The following is a 23,443-nucleotide window of genomic DNA, read 5'->3' as shown; positions in this document are numbered from 1 at the left end:
ACTTCTGTATGGAAAAAATATGGATTATTCATCAAATATAGATCTAAATATACAGGGTGTTCCGCATTTTTCCATACACACTTCAGCAATGTTTTCTACTAGTAAAAATAAGACCAAAGTGTCATATAACAAAAAATGCATAAATGCTTTGTTAAGAAATTATGACAAAAATATGAAATGTGATGTTTTTTTTATTTACTAAAGAAACAAATTTAATAAAATTTTGTTTAAAGAGAGGAACTGCTAGTTGAGGCACGAAAAAATATTTTTAATGTAGAATTATGTGGATAACTTAAACATTTCTTTATCAGAGTTTAGTTTCTATCGTTTATCTTGGATGCTGAAGTATTCTTTCTTCGATGATAACTTTTTGTTGTCATAAAATTTTGAACTATTGTGCAAGTTTACGTTCACTAAATTGCAAAGAAACTCACGATATCGAATGCTTACAAAAGATTCATTTTATTTTGTTATACATTTTTTTTTTATATTAATATTTTGAATCTCAACCGAGTTTCACAGTTCATATTTTTATTATTACTTCTTAACAAAGCCTTTATAGATTTTTTGTTATATAACATTTTAGTCTTAGTTTTACTTGTAGAACACACCGCTAAAGTGTGTACAGAAAAATGCGGAACATCCTGTATATTCATATGAATTCAAATATGAATTCGAACTTGATACAAAAATATTTTACCATTTTCCTTCGAAAATTCTAAAGAGCCACCAAAATTGCATTCTAGAGTAGAATACCCCCTTAGAAAAGTATTTTACTCAGCTAGAATATTAAAGTAAGTTATTAAATGAAATACAAACCTCGTGTCTTGCATGGGAACTGGCACCGGAGTGGTGAGATCGATGTCAGCGTCGATCTCCGAAATGTCGTCGTTGAATCCATTCGGAACTGCTTCGTTATTTGCATGGAACTTCGCGTCTCTCTTGGCGCGATGGCGACTGACCAGAAGACGTCCAATTACCAAGCCCAAAAAGATCAGAATACCGGCTGTGACCGATACTATGATGTACAGGTAGAATTTTTCTTGATTTTCTGCATTAACGAAAGTGACAAATGAAGTTTATTAATCTATTAAATTTGCTATGTCGTAAACACTTTTCGCATCAACTAATACATATTACGAGTCAAGTTAAAACTCGGACATTCTGAAATTCACGAGAGCGCCAAGTTGCATGCAAGACTACTGAAAACTTTTGCCACGGAAAAATGCAATGCCAAACACAGTGCTCGATTCTTTGACTGCAAACCTTAAAAACACGTCGCGCTTCGAGCAATCGGATGCAACCTACTTCTCACCTATGCATTCCTTCAGTATTCTACGTAAAAGAAATTAAATTAGCATAGTTTCCAAACTATCCTTACTAAGCCTATTTCCCCAAGACTTCAACAAATTTATTTACTAAACTTTTACTCCCTGGCATATACTATTTCTCAATAAGTACGATATTCTATTATCGATGATTCTTGCACAGACGAGGTATACGAGTAGACTTTTCACCTTATGGACTTTCGTGGCCCAATTTGACTGCCATATCGACCTGAAAATTCGGAGGTGATTTTAACGTCCTCTTCTCATGGATGACGGTCAGTTGAGAAACTATTTACTGGATTAGTGTTGATGGGCAGATAGCTGTAGGGGATTGAAAAAAGGCAATCCAGTATTATCAGACGGCAGACTCGTGCCCAAAGGAGACTGCCCCTCCACTTACACACACTAATGCATAGCCACTTTGTATATGAGTTCTGGTGTTTCGTACAGCTACGGAGATTCGCGAAAGAAGGCGAATCAGTCTTGAATACGTTTTTGCCGAGTTATTTTTTATATAAATGATGTATTACAATTTAAAATAAAAAATGAGATAAGAAATGAAAATCCTTAGGTATTTTAATAATCTTAATCGATTGATTACTTCAATGAAATTAATCGATTAATGTCCAATTATGGACCGTACAGCTTTCATTCCGTTAAAAAATAATAAAACTTCTGTAATTTCATTTTCTATCTCACTTCATCTTGTGTTCATTTCTAAATCTGTTGGTAACGTTGCGAGTGATATGGAAATGGTAATGGGGCTCTAGAGCTCCAGAAAAATGGGCCGAAAAAATACATTAGGTGAAAGGTCTACTCGTATACTTCATCTGTACTTGTATAAATAAGTAATGTTACCAACGATGGAAATAAAAGATTTTCTATTATCCAGTGCAGGTAAGTTATCGATCGTAAGTAATATGTCGACTGTAGACGATTTTCCAGCAGTTGATATGTACGAAATCTCTTTTTACCGACATACTGAAATGTAGTATAGCTTTCGTCGGTAAGAGATCAAAACCAAGAAAGAAAGTCAATGAGGGGACGTATTGGTTGATAGAATGGTAGAACGAGAAGGGAACAGTGTAATACTTACTTGATATGAACGAATATGCATTGATCCATTCATTGATATATCCAACAACGACACGATCCTCTTCAGGAAAGGCGTAGATTACCGTTGTGCAATTAATTGGCGACATCGTACTGGTGGAAAGGTCCCTAGTATTATCAGCCAAGTTGTTCTCGAGCATTACCATCCCTTGAATAACCATGGGTGTTAAGGGCATGTCTTTTGCCCCTACACCGACCGATTTAAAGTTCTTCGATCGCGTATCCACTGTGTAGACGCGAGAAACAAATGAATCGTGGAAACTGGTAAAGGAGGCGAAATTGTGACTCGAATGTAGCGATGGGAACCATACTGCACGTGATTTCGATACTTTTGTGGAAACTATTTGTTACTTGCTGGTGTAATAAAAAAGAAAAGGCGAAATTTTTGAAGGTTTTGGACATTTCTGATTGTTTCCTGAAGAGTCATAAACATAGAAAGAAGTGTAGACTGGAACTTCGACAACATGTGTGAAGATAAGGATTTTTGAAACTGGGTTCCTTTTTGTACAAATTTACTCAAACTTAGCTACTAAAAATGTGTTTTACACGAAAATATATAACTATTTTTATATTTAGCAATACAGTTATTTTAGCACATGGGTATTTTAGTGTTATTACAGAAAATACATTATTTTCCATTATTGTTTATAGGTTAAGTAAATATTCTAAAGTGAATTTTTCTTTAAATATTGAACACAATATATACATCTCCATGCGAACAATAAATACTTTTTTATTTTAATTCCCCTTCAATAATATCAAACGATCAGTATAATCGGAAAGATATAAACAGTCTGTTCAAAGGTAGCAGTGAGCTATCGCCGCCATATTGGTTGACTGCCTTGCAATGCCAAGATAGTATGACATAGAAGTAGCAGTCGCGTCCAACGTAAGCAGAAAAAATAAACTAAGTCTCATTTTTGAGGAGTAGGGAAACGCAGCATGACGTAGGTGTCGTTCCCTATTCATCAAAAACGGGATTTAGCTTATTTTTCTGGCCATGCTGGTTGTGTCATACGCGGCAAGGTGCTTTGAACGATCAATCGAGTTTCAATCGACTGTGGAACTTGTTGGAAAGGTTGTCGACGTGAAAAACCGAATTGGTCCCATCGCTACTTGCGTGTAGGATCAAATGAGCTGCTGGGAAGTGAGAACGCAATGCGTAAATAGGTGCCGATAATTCACATTAACCATCCCCAGTTCGGTTATTTACAAGAAGCCAAGATCGAGCTGATTATTTGACAGATGGCAGAGACGTACTCGAGAAACTTAGGTGCAAGTGTACTTCAAGAGTAATTCAGCGTTAATGACGCAATAATTGCAGAGTCGAAGTACCAAGGGGCTAAGTGCCAAAATTGGGTACAGAGAGATTATTTCTTGATTAAATGTTACGTGCCAATGCTTTTAACTCTAGAAAAAGGCAACGCGTCGGCAGTTACCTCGCGAATGAAGATGCTGATAGGTTTGTTAGTTAAGTGCAACTGCAGACTTCTCTGGATATTTATTTTATTTAATGGATTGGCTCGATGTGAACAAAAACAAAAGAAAGTAAGACGTGGTCGATCGTTGTTAGGTACACGTACAGACAGCGTAGTTTCAAACTGCCTGTTTTCTTTCAGAAAGCACCATTCCAGGCACCATGCTTCTGCCGACACGTAATGGGAGATTACTTTGTTCAAAAGAAAAACATGCCTGTAAGTGGAACAATAGTTACCTTCAAGCATGCTTTCTTTCGAAAGGAGCTTAAATACATTTTTAATTAACTAGACCGTACAATGGGCTTGCAAGAGTTATTTCTATTGTCTAATAACTGGGTCAGCCGGAACAAAAATTTATTTTGTATGTTTTTATTCTATTGGTGATTTATGAAATTTATGGTTCAGTAGAACACAAATTTCTGATAACTGGGTACAGTATGACGTTCAATGATAACGATTTTGCATTAACAAGATCCTACAGCTATGGCTTCAAAGATTTTTATGATATTTGAAGGAACTTAGAGGTTGAACGATGATATTCTGTAAAACATTTCGTTCCAATGGGCACTTTCTATAAGCAATTTCAATTTATAATTTAAAATTAAAAATTAATCTTTTCATAGAAAGGTTTAACTGAAAAAGGAAATGACACTTAACACTTTTCTATTGTTTTCTACAAAAACCTTGTTTTTATAATATTGATTTATCTTTATAAATCACTATCATTTTGTTTCTATTATAACAACAAAATAATATGATTCTTTTATGTGATTAGAAAACTATTATTTCGTATTAGCCTCTTTAATACTTCCACTCTGCAATTAATATTTTTATTTACATTTCATTATTGGATTAAATTTACACGAACTTTGAAATTAACTAAAACGTAATCGCGGTTAATTTATTTTACAGACAGCATATTCTTGTCAAGGCGATGATGTATTATTTGGAATTAGGTTATGTACAGAGTATTGGAAGAAAAATTGATATGTAATCCTCCACCAAATTGCAATTGTGTCGTTATTATACAGTTGCGATTAATGCAAAATGCGGAGGTGCTGTGTAAAAGTAATTAGAGCTGAAAATCTGATACGTAAAGAAATATCTAGACAGGGCTGAAGGTGGATGTTCACTAAAAATTGGAACATTGTTTGAAACGATATTTCTTTGTTTGCTACTGTTTGAAACGAAATATGAACGTATTTTATAATAAATATTTCATTGGAGACTAAATTCTACTATTTTATATCGACTTATTTTCGTAATTAGATGCAACAAATTATGCAAGGTGTTTAGCTATAGGTGTCAACAAAAAGGATTCGTTCGAAAATAAGACGAAAATCATAAACGACGAAATTATGTTTGAAACTGTGTCTGAAAGTATAATTTTCAGAAATAACTGAAGAACTGAGGTTTTATTTAATATTTCCTTTATTAGGGAAGATATAATAAAATTTTATTCCGCCTTTTTATACAAATTCTCTTAATTGAATATTCCTTAAGATTTATTCCACATATTGTTTAAATATATTTACAAAAAACGATTATACAGGGTATTCGACCACCCCTGGCAAAAATGTTAATGAGAGATTTTCGAGGCTAAAACAAGACGAAAATCAAGAATACTAATTTGTTGATGGAGGCTTCGTTGAAAAGTTATTAAAAAATTAAATTAAAAAATTTCAAATTATTCTGAAAAAATTATTTTTGGTTGCGGGCCTGAATTACAATCAGTTTTGGTGAATACATATACCCCTGAAATTCTACCCACTTTCGAAAAAAAAATCGAGTAGGTACTGAAATTTTTAGACGAAATTAAAAAACTTCAAATCATACTACAAAAACTATATTTAGTTACAGGGGTTAATTGCAAGCATTTTTGGTCATTATACATAACCCCGAAATCCTACGCATTTTCGAGAAAAAAATTGGTTACCAAAAATCTAATGTGAGGCCAGAAATGCTTCCCTGAAATTTCATGCGAATCTTTAAAATGTCATAACTTCTGAACAGATTGAAGGATTTTAATGTTTAAAAAAGCAATCAACGCGTATTTTAGTAAAGAATATGTAGAAATTCTAAAAATATTGGAAAAGTTGCTCTTTGACCCCGTAAAATGCGAAAAACCCCATAAAAGTGGTCCAATTTTCAAACGGCCATAACTCTTACAATAGTGAATATATTTCAATGAAACTTTTTTCTGAATTAGAGCTCATGGGTACCTACAAAAAAGTATTAGACAACTTTTCTGTAGAACGTGAAACAAATTTATTAAAAATGAAAAACAAATTTTTAAGAAAAATCGATGAGGGGTGCTTAAATTTTTCGGCGAAAAAATAAAATTTCCAATCGTTCTGGAAAAATTATTTTCGGTTGCGGGGGTCGATTACAATTACTTTTAGTGAATAGACATACCCCCGAAATCTTGCGCATTTTCGAGAAAAAAATTCAGTACAGGCGAAACTTTAAACGTTAATAACTTTTTAAAGAAGCCTCCATCAACAAATTGGTATTCTTGATTTTCGTCTTATTTTGGCGTCTAGAATCCGCCATTAATATTTTTCCCAGGAGTGGCCGAACACCCTATATAAACTGAACATTCCACAAAAATCTTGGACCGAGATATGTATAAAATTTTTTTTATTCCAAATATATGACTGAGTAGTGTATTTTCAGCTGATTTTTGTAATAATGATGAGACTAAATCTTGTCTTAATACCATCAATATTTATGTTTCAAATTGGTATTATTGTGCCAAATCGTTCCAAGGAATGTCTTTAAATTTATCAAGACATGTACCTAACAAGTGTAACAAATATAACGATAAATAGAAAAATTTTTATGAAGAGATCACAATTTTTGCTACTCTGGAAGAATAGTTGTCCGTCCTCAATGACATAATAAATATAAAACATTCTGGAACAAAATGATAGATCGATGTATAAGAAAAGTGAAAAAATTAGGATATCATGTGAAGTGAAATATAAACTACAGCTACTATAAAGTTATTTATCTTGTTCTCCTGTTAACAAAATCTTTAATGTCACATTTGAAACCTATTGTGTTCATCGATTGTTGCTCTATAGACAGTTAGGTAATTCTTTATCAGTTTTAGTTTAAAAACTTCTTCCACTAACAATAAAATTAGCAATAATTGTAAGAAAAATTCGCAGCAGTATTACAATAGTTGGACCCCTTTCCCAAGAAGTCAATTGCAATATAACTTTGAAGTTTCTTTTTCTCAACATGGAACTTTTCTTTGTAAGTATTATCGTGGTAGTGATTTTCTTGACATTTCATACTTATCATCCAAAGGATTCGACATTGCAAGGAAGGCATAATTCTCAGCAAATTTATGGAGCTTTCGAAATTTTGAAGTTATCTCATAAATCACTGTATCCAGCGAGGAAACCATTTCTCTTCGTCGTCGTTTCAAATGAAAACAAATAAAATTTGGTTATTATTGCTGCAGTAGACCAAAAGCGCTGCTTGGGGCGAACTACCACTCCACCCCTCTAGTTATGCAACTATGCGACACACACAATTATAAATTAAATAGCACAGAAAGTGAAACATATTCGGAATACTGTTTACAATTTTAAATACCAAAGTATTTAAACAGCCATTAACGTTGTCTAATTTCTAACGCTCCAAATAATAGACGTGAACTACTTATTAAATAATAATATTTGTCGACGAGCTGTAATTTTAACAATTCTGACTCAATTGGCAGATTAAGATCAATTTGTAAACATGAAATATATAATTGCGTTTATTCAAGTTTGTATGTGATAGAAAGTGATAACTACCATGTTTGTATGTCACTATAATCGCGTAATTTATCACCATTTGTATGTGATTATAAGTGACAATAATCGCTTTGTAGGTAAAGTTTTTCAGTAAGAATTCAATCGTTATAATCATGGTTAAAATATGTCAAAATTTTAATAATGGAATGTATAACTTAAAAATGTACAAATATACAATTTTATATAATGAACAATAATATAGATAATTTTCATTCATCATTAATACTACTTGCTTAATATTTCATTAAACACAAATTCATCAAAAACTTGTTTCACGTATACTAGGGAATATCGTTGGTCAATAATGGGGGCACGAAATCAAATACGATTTCTACTAGAATTTTCCTACAAATGATCAAATAACACTTCAGAACTAATTTAGTTACGAAACTAGAGACTTCAATATGTACAAGATTACATACTTTCTTTAGATATCATTGTATACTAGTAAAAAATTATTAATTGAAAATAATCAATATTTTTGTACATCTAATAATAGAGACATGAATCTTATTCCCTTGAATTTTGACAGAATTTTTTTTCTAAACCAGAGAGGCCCTAGTGCGCCGTGTGGTACAGTAATGATTCTTAAAATGAACACCGCTACGGGGTTGGCATATTCATTTTTTGTAGAGCGAAACCACCGTTCGTGTATTCCTTCTTAAAAGGGTTAAAACAATATTTCTATCCCGGAAAACCCACAAATATGTATTAATAAAAGTGTACAAATTATATAACATAGAAACAACTTCATTATAATTATTTCTCTTAATTTAGTCGGAATTTAATGCATTCATTATATACTATTATATTATTAATTTATTAAATAATTTAACGCGGTAAATATTTCCAAGAATATCTTTCTGAAGTTAATAAATTGTGATCTTCAAATGCAAGTTGACGAGATCTGACGAACACGCTGAATGTACAGACGGCTGTTCACAAAGCATTGTGTTTTACGCTTCACTGAGCTCTGAGGGTGATCCCTCAAGTTGAAAGGAATAGAAACGTCTAATTTACGAATCACGTGAGGTACTCGTTCTAAGAACTATAGTTCGAAAAAACAGTGTACCTCTTTAGGGTTAATAGTCCAAAACTGGGACAATTCTATTACTATTATATTATTAATATATTAAATAATTTAACGTAGTAAATATTTCTAAGAATATCTTTCTGAAGTTAATAAATTGTGGTCTTCAAATGCAAGTTGACGAGATCTGACGAACACGCTGAATGCACAGACGGCTGTTCACAAAGCATTGTGTTTCACGCTTCACTGAGCTCTAAAGGGGATCCCCCAAGTTGAAAGGAATAGCAACGTCCAATTTACGAATCACGTGAGGTACTGCTTTTAAGAATCATTACTGTAGTTCGAAAAAACAATGTACCTCTTCAGGGTTAATAGACCAACCACTGGGTCAATTACCTTACTTTTTATCGGGGAAGACACGAACAAATAAAACTTATGTGGCAAGTTAATAACAGAGAACGATGGCAAAATGTGGGGAAGTCGATAATCCGCTACATGTCGTTCACCCCATGTTTTTCACGGATCGATGGATCCGCGAAGGAGATACTGATACTCTCGTACCTTCGACAGGTTTTCAGACCTCAGACAGCCCGCGGACGGATATTTTTCAGCGAGGCGGTGTTACCGTTGAATGCCAATGGGAATGGAAATTCGAAGTTCGCGTATTATACATCGGCACGTTGCGCGGAGCTTTGTCACTCATGCCGCAGGAATACGTGAGCTACGTGTCGTAATCGGTATGCATTGTGCCGCTGTAACAGCGAACTTCCACGAAAATGTCATTCTCACTTGACGAACGTGAAATTCCAAACACTCCAACGTTATAAAAACCATTTTTATTAATCTTTTCGCGCCTGCTGTACACCTTAAGGTGCTATTCTAATCTAGAGTTTCATTTCTTCGGTCATTTTAGGGATCTTTTTAAGAAAAAATATAATTTTCTTAATTTCGACATTTTGTATACGTATTTATTTATATTTTACGAACATGCACAATTTATTTTAATTAAAAATAATCAAAAGTGACCTGTTGGCTGACATGATTCCAATCATTTTGCTTATGTGAAATGAAAAAATCAAAGGGATTCTTGATTAGTATGATTGTGATTATGGTGCGAACCTAAAATTATAAAAGAAGAATTTTCTTTATTGTCTTTTTGACTGACAAAACATGAAAAGACGTTAAAAAAATCAATATTCAAAATTCAAAGTGTCGCCATTTTGTTAGTTTTCACTATTTGTTTTCATTTTGGTTCACACCACAATCACAATCATACTAATTAAGACTCCTTTTGATTTTTTTCATTTCAGATAAGCAGAATGATCGGAATCACATCAGTCAGTAGAACACCCTTTTTTTAAAGGAACGTTGTTAAATGACATATAATTCAGTTAGTTTAAATTATTTTTACTTGAACAAAATTGTGAACATTTGTAAAACATAAATAAATGTGTCTACACAATGTCAGGATTAAGAAACTTATATTCTTTTTTGTAAAATAATCACTAAAACGACCAACAAAATTAAACTCTATACTAGAATACTCCCCGAACGCACATAATTTTTAATCATTCTTTAACCCCAAAACAGTGATTCTCAACCCTTTAATACCCTCGCCTATGATATATTGGGACACGATGAAACATTAAGTTTGACAGTTTGTTTGCCTCAGCCATTGATATCTATTGAAACAATGATATACTATACTAAACCATTGCCTTTTTAACACTATTTCTTGTATATGGACTGAATAAGCAATGATAATATTCATAACTTTCACCTCTTATTTGTTTCTTCAAAATTTGAATTACCAGCATTCAATAACTGTCCTTTTTACAATATTTTCTGTGTTAATACGCTATATAAAAAACTCTTTTGCATAGTCTTCTCTACTCTAGTTAAAATACTCAAATAAAAATATGTAACATACTCATATGTCGTTAGAAATGCATAAAATATGACACCCCCAGGACATGAATTTATAAAAATAAAAATTGATGCATTTTGGACTATAAATGTAAAAAATATTTGAACATTAAGGTGTTAATCTGGAGTCTGCGTACCCTGAGGGGGGCATAAATAAATTTGTCACGGCCCAAAAACTTGCACATAGAAATTTTAAATATTTATTGTCATTGTATACTACATTACACCAGAAACTATCAACTTGACGTTTTGAATATTTTGAGTTTAAGTGAAATAAGTCTTCCAAATTATTGTTTTGAATTCACAATTATTACTTGCATAGAGAAATTACAATCTGTCTTAACTAAACTTCTGATATGGAAAAGAATCGTGGAGTCTGACGACTTTGGAAACTTTCAAATACTGGTAGAAATATTTTATTAAGATGGAGCTGATATCAAATATTCTCTAATAATATTTTTAAGAGAACTTTACGAACACCTGGTAACAGTTAAGAACTCTTTCAACAATTACTTTTATCTTGATGGCGTTAAAATTGAACTTGGCTCCAGAATCCTAGCCTGTCTAACATAAATTCGATCTGGGATGCAAACCTAGCCAAGGACTAACTCATCGAACTTAAAACCAAAAGTTTGTTAGAATTGAAATTAAAAAAGTCTCTGAACATTCTACAGCTCTTTATAAGCTTATTTTCGTCTTGTAAATCGATCTGTGTAAGTGTTTATCTTGTTTAGTGCGTTATATGTGAGTAAGTCAGATTTTCAACACTGGTTGAAAAACATTTATTTAACTAATATTTAATATGGGTGACGTGAATTTTCACTAAGGAACTAAATAAATTAATTCTCAACATTAGATGTTAAAGGAAATAAATCTAGATGGGACTCTTGAATTTTAACAAGACTGTAAAAATAAGTTCTATGACAAATTGCGGGTATGCTTGTTTCCAATTGTCTAAAAACAAAGTTTCGATTTCATGGAGAATTTGAGTGGTTTGGTCTGGCAGTCAACGTGTTGAGAATGTTATTCTCAGAAGCATTGCATGGAAAGGGTCCATGAACTTCATTAAACTTCCAAGAGCGGTCCGTGAAAAGAAAGGCTAAAAGCCACTATTGTATTATACATTGTCAATGAATATAATTCTAATTAAAATTCAAGTACGCATTATAATTTCTCAATTCAATTACATTTATTAAATGTCGAATAATTTGGTGCATATAAAGAATATTCTTTTTATTCACAAAAATAAATTCGAGACCGAGAAGGTTAATTTGTAAGTAATTTATGACCTGATCTTGACTCATTAAGTACCAAAAAACATTTTCTTACAGATATTAAAATTTATTTGAAAATGATGTGATTTTTAAAGTTCGAAGTCGAAATCAGAATAAACTGCACCGTAATTTTTTTTATATATTATGTGTAAACAAAATATTATATTTAGCAATAATTGGTTAAGTCTTTCTAGTTAGGAATATTCTTGGATTTCGATTTTGAAAAACTGATTCTATGTTATTATGATTTTTTACCGAAAAAATAGTCGTAGAAGCTTACAAATATATCACATTATATCGATACTATTATATACTTTTAGACGTTAGTATTCTTTAAAGTTTATTAGGATACATCATAACATAGAAGGAAAATATTTTTCTATGGAACGTAGTTTTTAGTAGAATATGTGGAAATAGACAAGAATTTTGAGGAAACAATAATTTCATGCTTAATGGTTTGATGAATTAGAAATGATTTTAATATAGAATTGTGAGAGCTAATATAGATTTTGAAACATAAACTCACATGCTCTAAGACGATGATTTGTCCTCCTTTGTTCGATTTAGAAAACTGAGACACTTGGTCGTAGCTTTTTACGAGAACGTTTCGAAGTGACTGATTTGCATGAACGGAATTATATTCGCGTGGTAAATCTGCAGACTCGACAGAATTCCCCTGGGAACCAGCGAATTAGCTGACATGAGATTTTGAACTAACATCGACACGTTAGTGCAATGCAAGATGCGAGGTGTAACTTCTGATTCATTAAATCAAAATATTTATTAATTTTTAATCTTCTTCCCAATTTCAATACAGTGTCTTAACGGTGATTTTACACTCTTCGAAAAATTTTGTCTAATCCTTTCTTGTATATTTGTTTATACTATATATTTTGAAAATTAAAAGTGTTCCCTTTCCCACGAAAATGTGTAAATGTTTGCAATGTCCATTTGAATAAACTGAGTAACATAATGAATAAAATTTATTTCAAGTATTGTAGAAATAAAACTGTATCTTAGTTTCAAAGTAAATTTACATCCCACGAAGAATCATTTAGGAAATTATTTAAATTATTTTCTACAGAATTTCAAATCGAAGAATGCATTTAGTAAACAAAGAAACAGAAAAATAGTACTGCAAAAAGTACAGACAATATTTATTTTACTCGAATAAATTTTTGTTTAGCTGTTTATGATCATTAAAAGGAGAAAACTTTGCAACATTATTATTATATTTTATATTAGAAAAATGATTTTCACGTGGCCTTAGATTTATAAAAAAAAACTTCTTGTTATTGATTAATTAAGGAATTTCTGTCAACGGAAATGAGACTGTTTAAATCAGAATCAACGTACAATGGTTAAAAGTTACTCGAAACATTTCCGTTGGATTTCCAACAAGAGTGAAGAAAACTCTGCCAGAGATTTCCAGGATGAAGATTAATGAAGTTAACAGATTCCTGTCGTTCTACATTATTTATCTCGAGCATTTGAACAGACAGATCAGCTTCGGAGAAGCTTTATGAAAATAAGTATTTGTTTGTTATTAAATGATATAGTTTCATATAGTTTTCAGTTTATAAATTAGCTACTTGCGTTTATTAATTAATTGACGCCACTTTAACCCTTAAGTGGGTTGATTGGAGCTGTTGTGGGCCTCCGTAAGTTTAAACTAATAATTGTTTAATATATGTCGATGTAATTATTTGAAAATTTATGTATAGGAAAAGGTTGCCCAAAATATCTTTATAACATATTTCAGGCCCATCAAAATCTGTGAGGGAACAGTTTTTCAATAGGTATATCCAAAAAAATGATTAGTTATAAAAAATTTATTTAGTAATTTTATCTATCAATCACAAATATATGAGAATATACTAGAAAGTATATTATATAATATATGAGAAAATTTTTGTGTGAAAAATTTCTATAACTATTCGATGGATACCGTAAATAATTATATAGTTAGCAATATTTTATTGTAAGTTAGTATAAATGAAGGCAAAAATATGTGTATTTGTACATCATTTTTATATAAACACGTAGTTAAATACAATATATGTTAATGGGACGAATTTAACATTTTTGATTATTTTTGTGGTCATCGTTTGAATAATATAAATTTAAAATAAAGATTGTGTTTTTATGATTTTACTTAATAAGTTATCAAACTTGATATATTGATAATTTAATAGTTTTGTGACACAAACTACCTTCGTCAATAAAAATTTTAAATTTCAGGAGAAGAAAAAAACTCACTAGAGTAACTGAATATTTCGTACTATATCATAATATTACTATTTTTAGTACAGATGTATGTTAATAATGTTATTCCCAAAATTCGTTACTCTATTAAATGAAAAATAAAAGTGAATATTCAAATCTTCTATGCCACTGAAATTCTAACATAATTTACGATTGAATACCTATTTTTGGAAACTAATGATCATACTGCAAACATTACCATTAATCATTACGATATGCTCTTAATTTAGATCTTAAACTTGTTTACAAAAGTTGTTTTTGTTATAAAATCCTGATCTACCTGACGCAAAAGTATAAAGAAAGACAGAAAACATTTTCAAAATCAAATAAGTGAAGCGAAATAATTATCATTTGACAAGCTTTATTAAATTGTCCAATGTTTATGCAGAAGTTAATATTCAAAATCTAACGAGAGAATATTTAAGTATTTCAAAGATTTGTTAAGCAAGAAAAATGAAGTTTTATCTAAAAGGTCAACTTTATTGTAACATAACATCTGTTAAAATATGTTATCCAACTTGAACAGAAAAGTAATTACTAGACTGCGGATGTTTATACATGTATGGAAAATTTTAATTCTCAAAAAACTACAGAACTTAATATGCAAAAATATAAAAAACACTTATGGGAGATTCTCATGTAACAGCATTAAAATTAAAGTTTACTTTTTAATTTTTTTCGTAAAGAATTAAAAGCTTTATTGTATTAGACTTTTAGTAACATGAAAAGAAACCCTTAAACTATACGAAAATATTTTTTTAATCCATTTTTTATTATCTTTTATGAAATAGTAGTTAAGTCTTTTAATCCTATCCCATGATGAAACCATAGTTGGCGTACATGGTAGCAACCATCATAGAGATCAAAACGCAATAAGCGAAAAATTTTTTTAAAGCTGGTTGGTTTCCATTGGTACTGACCCTATTTTAAACAAAAAATATTTTTTATAATCGTTCATAATTTTTTCTTCATAATGCTATAATTTTTTAAATTTTCCACATTTTTTGTTTAAAATAGGTTCAGTACCAGTGGAAATCAACTAGCTTCAAGAAAATTGTTCGTTCGTTGCGTTCTGATCTCTATGATGGATGTATCGTCGTATAGAATCAAAAGACTTAACTACTATTTAATAAAAGATACTAAAAAATAGACTTCATGTTTCTAAAAGTCTAATAAAATAAAACATTTAATTCTTTACGAAAAAAATTAACAAGGAAACTTTAATATTAACGCTGTTACACGAGAATCTCTCCTTAAAGTAATATACGAATTATTCATTAATTCTATTAATAAAAATACGAATTTGTATCAAGATCCGGAATTTAGCAATTATATATTTTTGCCGTTAATAAAACTGCAAAAGAGAAAAATTGATTACATCAAGAACGATTAAATGTGTCGAGTTTAAAGTCTGAACAGCTAAAATTCACTTTTGATTATTTATTAAAAAGAATTTGAAAATTCTGACACGAAGTTGCGGCAGAATTTTCCCGTAAATTGTTCGTAAAAAGCAGCTGTTGTGAACGCAAGTTTCGATGCAGGGGCACAATTTCAAGCATGGAATCGCGTTATTTTCACCAACCTCTTATTTCCCTCCAAATTTCACGAGATCCAACTTACGCGGCGAAACACTGTTAACCTGGAGCGCACGATCAACTTTTAATTAAGTACCGCTTCGTCGAGGACCGATTTCCCTGCCCCATTCCTTCGGTGAATGTTAAACGGATCGGTGCTCGATCTTCTCCGTGAAAATTCGACGAAACGACGACGCGCATGAAACTATCCTAGTCGGTGAACTCTCGATAAACATTTAAAACGCGAACGTCAACAGAGCGCCTCGCGATTTACACAGTCGACCAGATAATGTCGTTTGAAGCGTGATCTCAAATATTAGATTACGTAACCAAGTTCGCGCGTTAATAAGCATCGATTCTGGAGTTTTTGCATAGTTAACGGACTCAGTCTTATTATCCGAAAGCCTCGACTCGTCCGAATTCCTCGATTCTGAAGGAATTTAACTTTCACAGTTTCACAAAGAGATTAACGAGGTAACATTACGAACTGTCAAACATCGATTTGAATGAAACTTTGTGAAAACGTTCGTTGATTCGATTTGATAACTACGCTACCTTTTACAGCTGCAACTTTTCGAATTTAAAGGGCGCCACTCTGAAATGTCTGGAAATAGGTAAAACTTGAAACGATTTTTCGTAGGAAATTCTTAAATGTTTAGGTCTGTTTAGAGGATACAAAAGTAACTTTCAATTTTGCGTTCCAATTCTTAAAAAGTAAAAATGTTTCAAAATTTCCAAAATCTCTTCTGCTAGAACATTGATAGCTGTAATTCGTAACAAGAACTGGATTATCAGAAATAAAGTTTTTATTGATTCGTAAACAAAAATCTACTTCAATATAGCATATGATTTTTAAAAAGATTTAATAATTATGGAAATAATCGAAGATTTAAAAAAAAATTACTTTTTATTGGAACAAAAATTAACTTGAAATATTTAAAAAAATATAAATACATGAGATATTTAAAAGGTTTAGTGTCATTAATTTTATTTCTTGCAATATAACTCTTAAATTGCAAAAGATAACAAAAAATGTTACTACACTCAATATGTTTAAAATATTGTTTGGACTAAAGGGAGACATAGCTGTTGAAATATGGTATTTTTTAAATAATTGAAAGGTCATTTTTCTGACATCCATCATCAAATATTTTAATAAGGGAAAGAATACTTTACAAGGACATGATTTGTTTAGAATAGAAGAATAGGAGAAATTCGAAAAATAAAATATTTTCTTCATGTGTTACGTTTTAAATTGGTAATCTGAATGTCACAAGGCCCCTCTCTAAATTTACCAAATATAGATTCCCGTAAAATCGTAAACAAATCCTTTAATGGTGCAAAAAAAACCTAAATTATCATATAAAATTGTTATGTTACCGTTAAGGTGAATATTCAATATCGCGAGGTTAATTTTAGAACAGACGGTTTCGAATCGCGGTAGCTTATAGAAATCAGTTTTGTCAAGAGTTTGCTCAGTTTTAACTGTAGCCTTGGTGATTGCATAATTGTGTCATTAGTTGTAAATACGTATGCGGACTCGTTTTAAACAAATGATTATATGAAATAATACCGGTCGAATATTAAACCGTTATAAGAAGACGATTGCAAAAATTAATATTGTCCAAGAGAAATATAAAAGAGATGGACCTTACGTAATATTTTACATTTGAAGAGATAGGAAATGAAATGAAAAAGCCCAGAAGTGCCATTAAACAGAAAATTTTTGTATATAAGAAGGATGTTTATGTAATGATCATTGTTAGTAAATATTGATAGAAATATTATTACGATAATTCATAGAATTTTTCGCATTTAGTATATAATAAAGGATATGATAAAAGTAGTAATAATTTAAAAATAAAATTATTGAATCGAAACAGTGATTTCTATATCAGTTAATTTGTAAACATAGTCTATAATGATGCAGATACTTTATTAAAATTAGGATGAACAAAACTAGTAGCTTCTCAAAAATAATTTTTTTTGTTCGTTATGTCTAACATAAATGTAAGTGTTATTATGCATATATCTTTCGATCAAAATCTGAAGTTATTTAACGAGTAAGTTTTATGAAGGGCAATGCTTCAGAAACTACCTATCTATTAAGTATATGTAAAGTTCTATTCAGATTAGTTCCAAATGTTTTAGCCTCGTAAAGATGAAACAATCATTAAGTGGATAGGAAAATTGGAAAACCATTAATGTTTACAAGAAAAGATTAAATACAGACGAAATATAGTAAATGGTACTAAAATCTCTGGAGGCTAACAATCGAGTATGGAAAAAAGATCGATGATTTTAGAAAAATTCTGTTTCAATTACACAATTATAAGTACTGTCAATTTCTTGACAAAGCTCTACATAAATCTGTTTAGATTATCCTATTTTAATATTTTTACCATTTCTAAAAATATAAAATTCTTGTTGTAAATCATCAGGTCTTGGAAATATTAAAATAAAAATATTGTAAAGTAATGTGGTACATACAATAAATAAATTTCAAAACTAGTTTTAGCATTTACAGCTTTATTTATTTCCACTCTTCATTTGTGGTTGTTTCGTTATATGTTTCTTTCAATTAATTATTAAATATACACAATTTTTGGTATATTTGAATAATTACTAAGGGTCCATTAAGGTGCACTATCCCGTTGCACGTTCCACGTTCTATACTGATGATTTGAAATTAAAGACCACATTATTTTTATCATTTTGAATTTTAATATTTCATGTTGAAAATTCCAATTTTTACACAAATAATTTCTGTATCTCGAATTAATATTCGTTGAACTTCGTCAAAATATAAAAAAATTAAAATATTATATTAATTTCTACTTATATTCTGACGTATACTACGAAGGAAAAATAAAACATCAACAAATTGACACAACTTCATATCTTTCGATCCATTGAACATAGAACAGTCGATTAATTATTGGATCGTTGAAGAACTCTGCATACGAATCCAACGAACATTCCTTCGAAATAAATAAATATGTGACAGACAAAAGTATTCTTCAGTATTGTTTCGTCAAGACAGTCGAGTAATTTGTTTAATTTTTTTTAATTACGATTTGCCTGTACCAGAAAGCAAGTGAAAAATAAATGTTGCAAGCAATATTTGCACAATATCCAACAAACATGCATTTCATGAATGCAATTAATTGATGAAAATGGCTGTATTTAACAGTGACAAAACGCGACACGATGTATCGGCATGATTCTAACGATTTCAGCTTCGTTTATTCTTTATTGAGCTATTTATGCTCGAATATTTTTATCGTACGAAAGATATTCAGTGCAACTCAACGTAATAAAATATTTTAACGAAGCAACACAGTCGATATCATCGCGTTTCGTGTTTTACAATGCATACGCAATCATTCAAAAATGATTTAATGATCTTCGCACAAGCGATTTCTAGATATCGAGGAAGCAAGCGACGTGCATCAAAATTCATGCAAGTTTTCTGTTTATTTGCACTAACACATGTACACATGCTTATAGTTTCCACGAATTAACGCTTTGTCGTTGACTTATATTGTACGTTGACAATGACAAAAGAAAATTCACCTTAGAAATCATTTTTCCGTGTATCAAAAAAAACAAATGTATACTCAATTTAAAAAATGACCTAAGTAACTTAGTTCCAATATAACATTGAATATAAGAAAATCAGTTACTTCAGTTACCATCTAAAAATGTTTGTTAAATATTAAGAAAACCAATATTCTTCATATCACTCTTCAAAGATTTCTTCTACGATGATGGATAAATTTATTATTTAAATAACTAAAAATTTATACTTGTATATACTTCTAATTTAAGAAAAAAAATATCGCGACTTTCAAAATTTCTATTTTTATTTATAGATTCAATAATTTAAGAAAAATGTTTTGGAAGTTATTACTGTAATCTTTAATAAATTAAGCGTTACCTCTTCCATCGTATTAATTATACTTATATTTACATGTTAGGTTCTTTTTACGTACAACCTTGTAAGGTTTAATTGTTATTTTAAGAAAAATAGTTTAAGGCGACAACTAACTAATATGGATATCAAATTTGAATTTTTTATTGTTCAGAATCTACCTTATATTTTATTGTCCCATTTACCTAATTTATACATATCAGGACCAAGTTTTTTTACAGAATGATGACGACCTTATAAAATACAAAACATCTCATACAGGGTGTTCGGCCACCCCTGGGAAAAATTTTAAATGAGAGATTCTAGACGCCAAAATAAGACGAAAATGAAGAATATCAATTACTTGACTGAGGCTTCATTAAAAAGTTATTAAAAAATTAAATTAAAAAATTTCAAATCATTTTGAAAAAATTATTTTTGAAATCCTACCCACTTTTGAGAAAAAAATTCGAGTAGGTACTGAAATTTTCATACTAAAAAAATTATATTTAGTTACAGGGGTCAATTACAAACATTTTTGGTGAATAGACATACACCGAAATCCTTCGCACTTTCGAGAAAAAAATTCTTTATCGAAAATCTAATGTGAGACCAGAAATGCTTTCCTCAAATGCGAATCTTTAAAATGTCATAACTTCTGAACGAATTGAAGAATTCTAATGTTCCAAAATGCAAATAACTTGCATTTTAATGAAGAATATGTAAAAATTCTAACAATATTGATAAAGTTATTCCTTGACCCTGTAAACTCAGAAAAACCCCATGAAAATGGTCCAATTTTCAAACAGCCATCACTCTTACAATAGTGAATATATTTCAATGAAACTTGTTTCTGAAATAGAGCTCATGGGTACCTACAAAAAAGTATTAGACAACTTTTCTGTAGAGCAGGAAACAAATTTATTAAAAATGAAAAACAAATTTTTAAGAAAAATCGATAAAGGGGGTAGGTGCTTAAATTTTTCAACGAAAAAAAAAAATTTCAAATCGTTCTGGAAAAATTATTTTCGGTTGCGGGGGTTAATTACAATAATTTCTGATGAATAGACTTACCCTCGAAATCCTACCCACTTTCTAGAAAAAAGTTCAGTACGGGCGGAACTTTAAACGTTAATAACTTTTTAACGAAGCCTCCATCAACAAATTGGTGTTCTTGATTTTCGTCTTATTTTGACCTATAGAATCTCTCATTAAAATTTTTCCCAGGGGTGGCCGAACACCCTATATATTAATGCAGAATGTTTTGCTGAAGTTATGGAAGACCTCAACGTGCTATTCCCAGGTTAATAAAGTTTATTTGTTTTATTTACGTAGCCATTTCGTCTTTTCTTTGTTACCTATAAAAGTTAAGAGTTATTGCCGTGCAAGCAGAACAAATGAATCAAAAAAATTCTCGTTGTGTAGATTGTTATTCAGCTGATTCCTGTTAATAGCATTTGGTATGTACAGATATTGACGACGAAACCATCTGTATTGGTATGCTGTTGCACTGACAAATGTTCCATCACTGATTGGTCTATCGGTCAGTGATTCACAATCAATACAATGGAACACTACAGACCTAATCTGATTCTGATTAGATCCACAGGAATCACTTTGAGAGTCAAAGTACCTGATTATAATGGCTTATTGTTACAGTAGAAAAATCATCTAAGATTTTACGATGTTGCATATGTTTCGGGTAAATAAATAAACGATTAGAAAAATGTAATTTCTAAATAGGAACAAACCGATCGTATCATTTCGTGATCCTCATTGTTATTCCTTTTGTGGGCTCGGTAATAATTAAAATATATTTTATTTCTATTTTACTAATTACACTATAAGTTTAATGATATGTTTACTTTCTCATAATTTGCATATGGTCTCTTATCATAATTTTGGTGGTGTATCTTTTAAAAATGATCAAAAATATATATGAAATACAGGGTTTGAAACTATGAAATATAGGGTCAACCAAAACTCTATGTATTTTGGCAAGAATTATAATAATTGCAATTAAATTTTTTATACGAAACACAATCATTAAGAACATATGTACAGCTTGAATTCTGAGTTATTGCTAGGGTGAGCGAAAATTAATATTTATAATATATCACACAATGAAGGATAATCACAATATTCACACCTTTTTAAACGTACTAATATTAGCTCAAGCAAAATATAATCACGTTACGCTTAATTACACCAACTATTGATGAAAATGCAAAGATCAACCAACCCAATTACTAATTCACTAGTACAGAAATTATGTCGTCTTTAGTACCAGAGTTACCAAATTTTTATGAAAGTCTGAACTTCTCAGCTGAATTAACGTCAATGAAGAACATATGTTAGAGCACTAACTTTATCCATCTGTAACATCTCTATTAATTTAAGCAAGATGGATACATTGAAATTTAATAAACGTTTAATTAAGTCTGGAATATGTGTACAAAGTATTTCCTCAAAACGCATCGCCACTAAATTCAAAATTTACAGGATATTAATGTCTTTATTGTATTAAATATTAAACTAGATGATAATCGTTGATGACTGAATCGTATTCCAGTTCAACTATTATTAGAGCAATTATACTTTTGTTCGTCCTATTTATTCAATTATTATACAACGTTTCGGTACTCTGTGGAACCCTCTTTATATAAAAAACGTACGAATTTCTAAATATTGTAATTAATCAAAATAACAAAACAGAAACTTTGGAATAAACTAGAAAATAATCAAATATGTTTCATGGTAAGGGAAAATATGGAAAAGAAATTTTGTAGACACATATTACTAAGAGGTGTCAGTAAGAAGTAAAAAGTTATTACGTAAAGGTTACTGATTAAAATACATTGTGTAAAACATCATCTGATCTTATATTCATCTCATATCCGATTATAGCTATACAGGGTGTTCGACCACCCCTGGAAAAAATTTGAATGGGAGATTCTCGAGGCCAAAATAAGACGAAAATCAAGAATATCAATTACTTGCCTGAGGCTACATTAAAAAGTTATTAAAAAATTAAATTAAAAAATTTCAAATCATTCTAAAAAAATTATTTTTGGTTACGCGGGTCAATTACAATCATTTTTGGTCATTACACATACTCCCAGAATGCTAAGCATTTTCGAGAAAAAAATTCCTTACCGAAAATCTAATCTGAGGCTAGAAATGGTTCCTCGAAATTTTATGCGAATCTTTAAAACATCATAACTTCTGAACGGATTGGAGGATTTTAATGTTTAAAAAAGCAAACAACGCGTATTTTGATAAAGAATATGTGAAAATTCTAACAATATTGAAAAAGTTGTTCCTTGACCCCGTAAAATGAGAGAAACCCCATAAAAATGGTCCAATTTTTAAACAGCCATAATTCCTACAATAGTGAGTATATTTCAATGAAACTTTTTTTTCAAGTAGAGCTCATGGGTGCCTACAAAAAAGTATTAGACAACTTTTTTATAGGGTGTCAAACAAAATTACTAAAAATGAAAAATGAATTTTTAAGAAAAATCGACAGGGGGTAGGTGCCTAAATTTTTCGGCGAAATTGAAAAGTTTCAAATCATTCTGGAAGAATTCTTTTCGGTTGCGGGAATCAATTACAATCATTTTTGGTGAATAGACATACCCCCGAAATCCTGCGCATTTTCGCGAAAAAAATTCAATACGGGCGGAACTTTAAACATTAATAACTTTTTAACGAAGCCTCCATCAACAAATTG

General features: G+C 30.7%; 1 protein-coding gene across 2 annotated transcripts in view; it reads right to left on the bottom strand.

Annotated features, from left to right (window-relative positions):
- Positions 1-23,443, bottom strand: part of LOC143345880 (uncharacterized) — a 295,421-nt gene that overhangs the window by 5,315 nt on the left and 266,663 nt on the right. Inside the window, exons 6-7 of one of the 2 annotated variants that reach the window (XM_076773446.1) lie at positions 2,425-2,667; positions 820-1,051 (exon numbers count right to left, since the gene is read on the bottom strand). In XM_076773446.1, the coding sequence (XP_076629561.1) occupies positions 820-1,051; positions 2,425-2,667 (475 nt within the window). The remainder of the gene's footprint in view (positions 1-819; positions 1,052-2,424; positions 2,668-23,443) is intronic. The other variant, XM_076773444.1, reaches the window with a different exon arrangement.

This window comes from Colletes latitarsis, chromosome 9 (assembly GCF_051014445.1).
Source record: "Colletes latitarsis isolate SP2378_abdomen chromosome 9, iyColLati1, whole genome shotgun sequence".
In the NCBI taxonomy this organism is placed as follows: domain Eukaryota; kingdom Metazoa; phylum Arthropoda; class Insecta; order Hymenoptera; family Colletidae; genus Colletes; species Colletes latitarsis.
The sequence above is the reverse complement of the archived record's forward strand: the minus strand, read 5'-3'. Positions and strand labels throughout refer to the sequence as shown.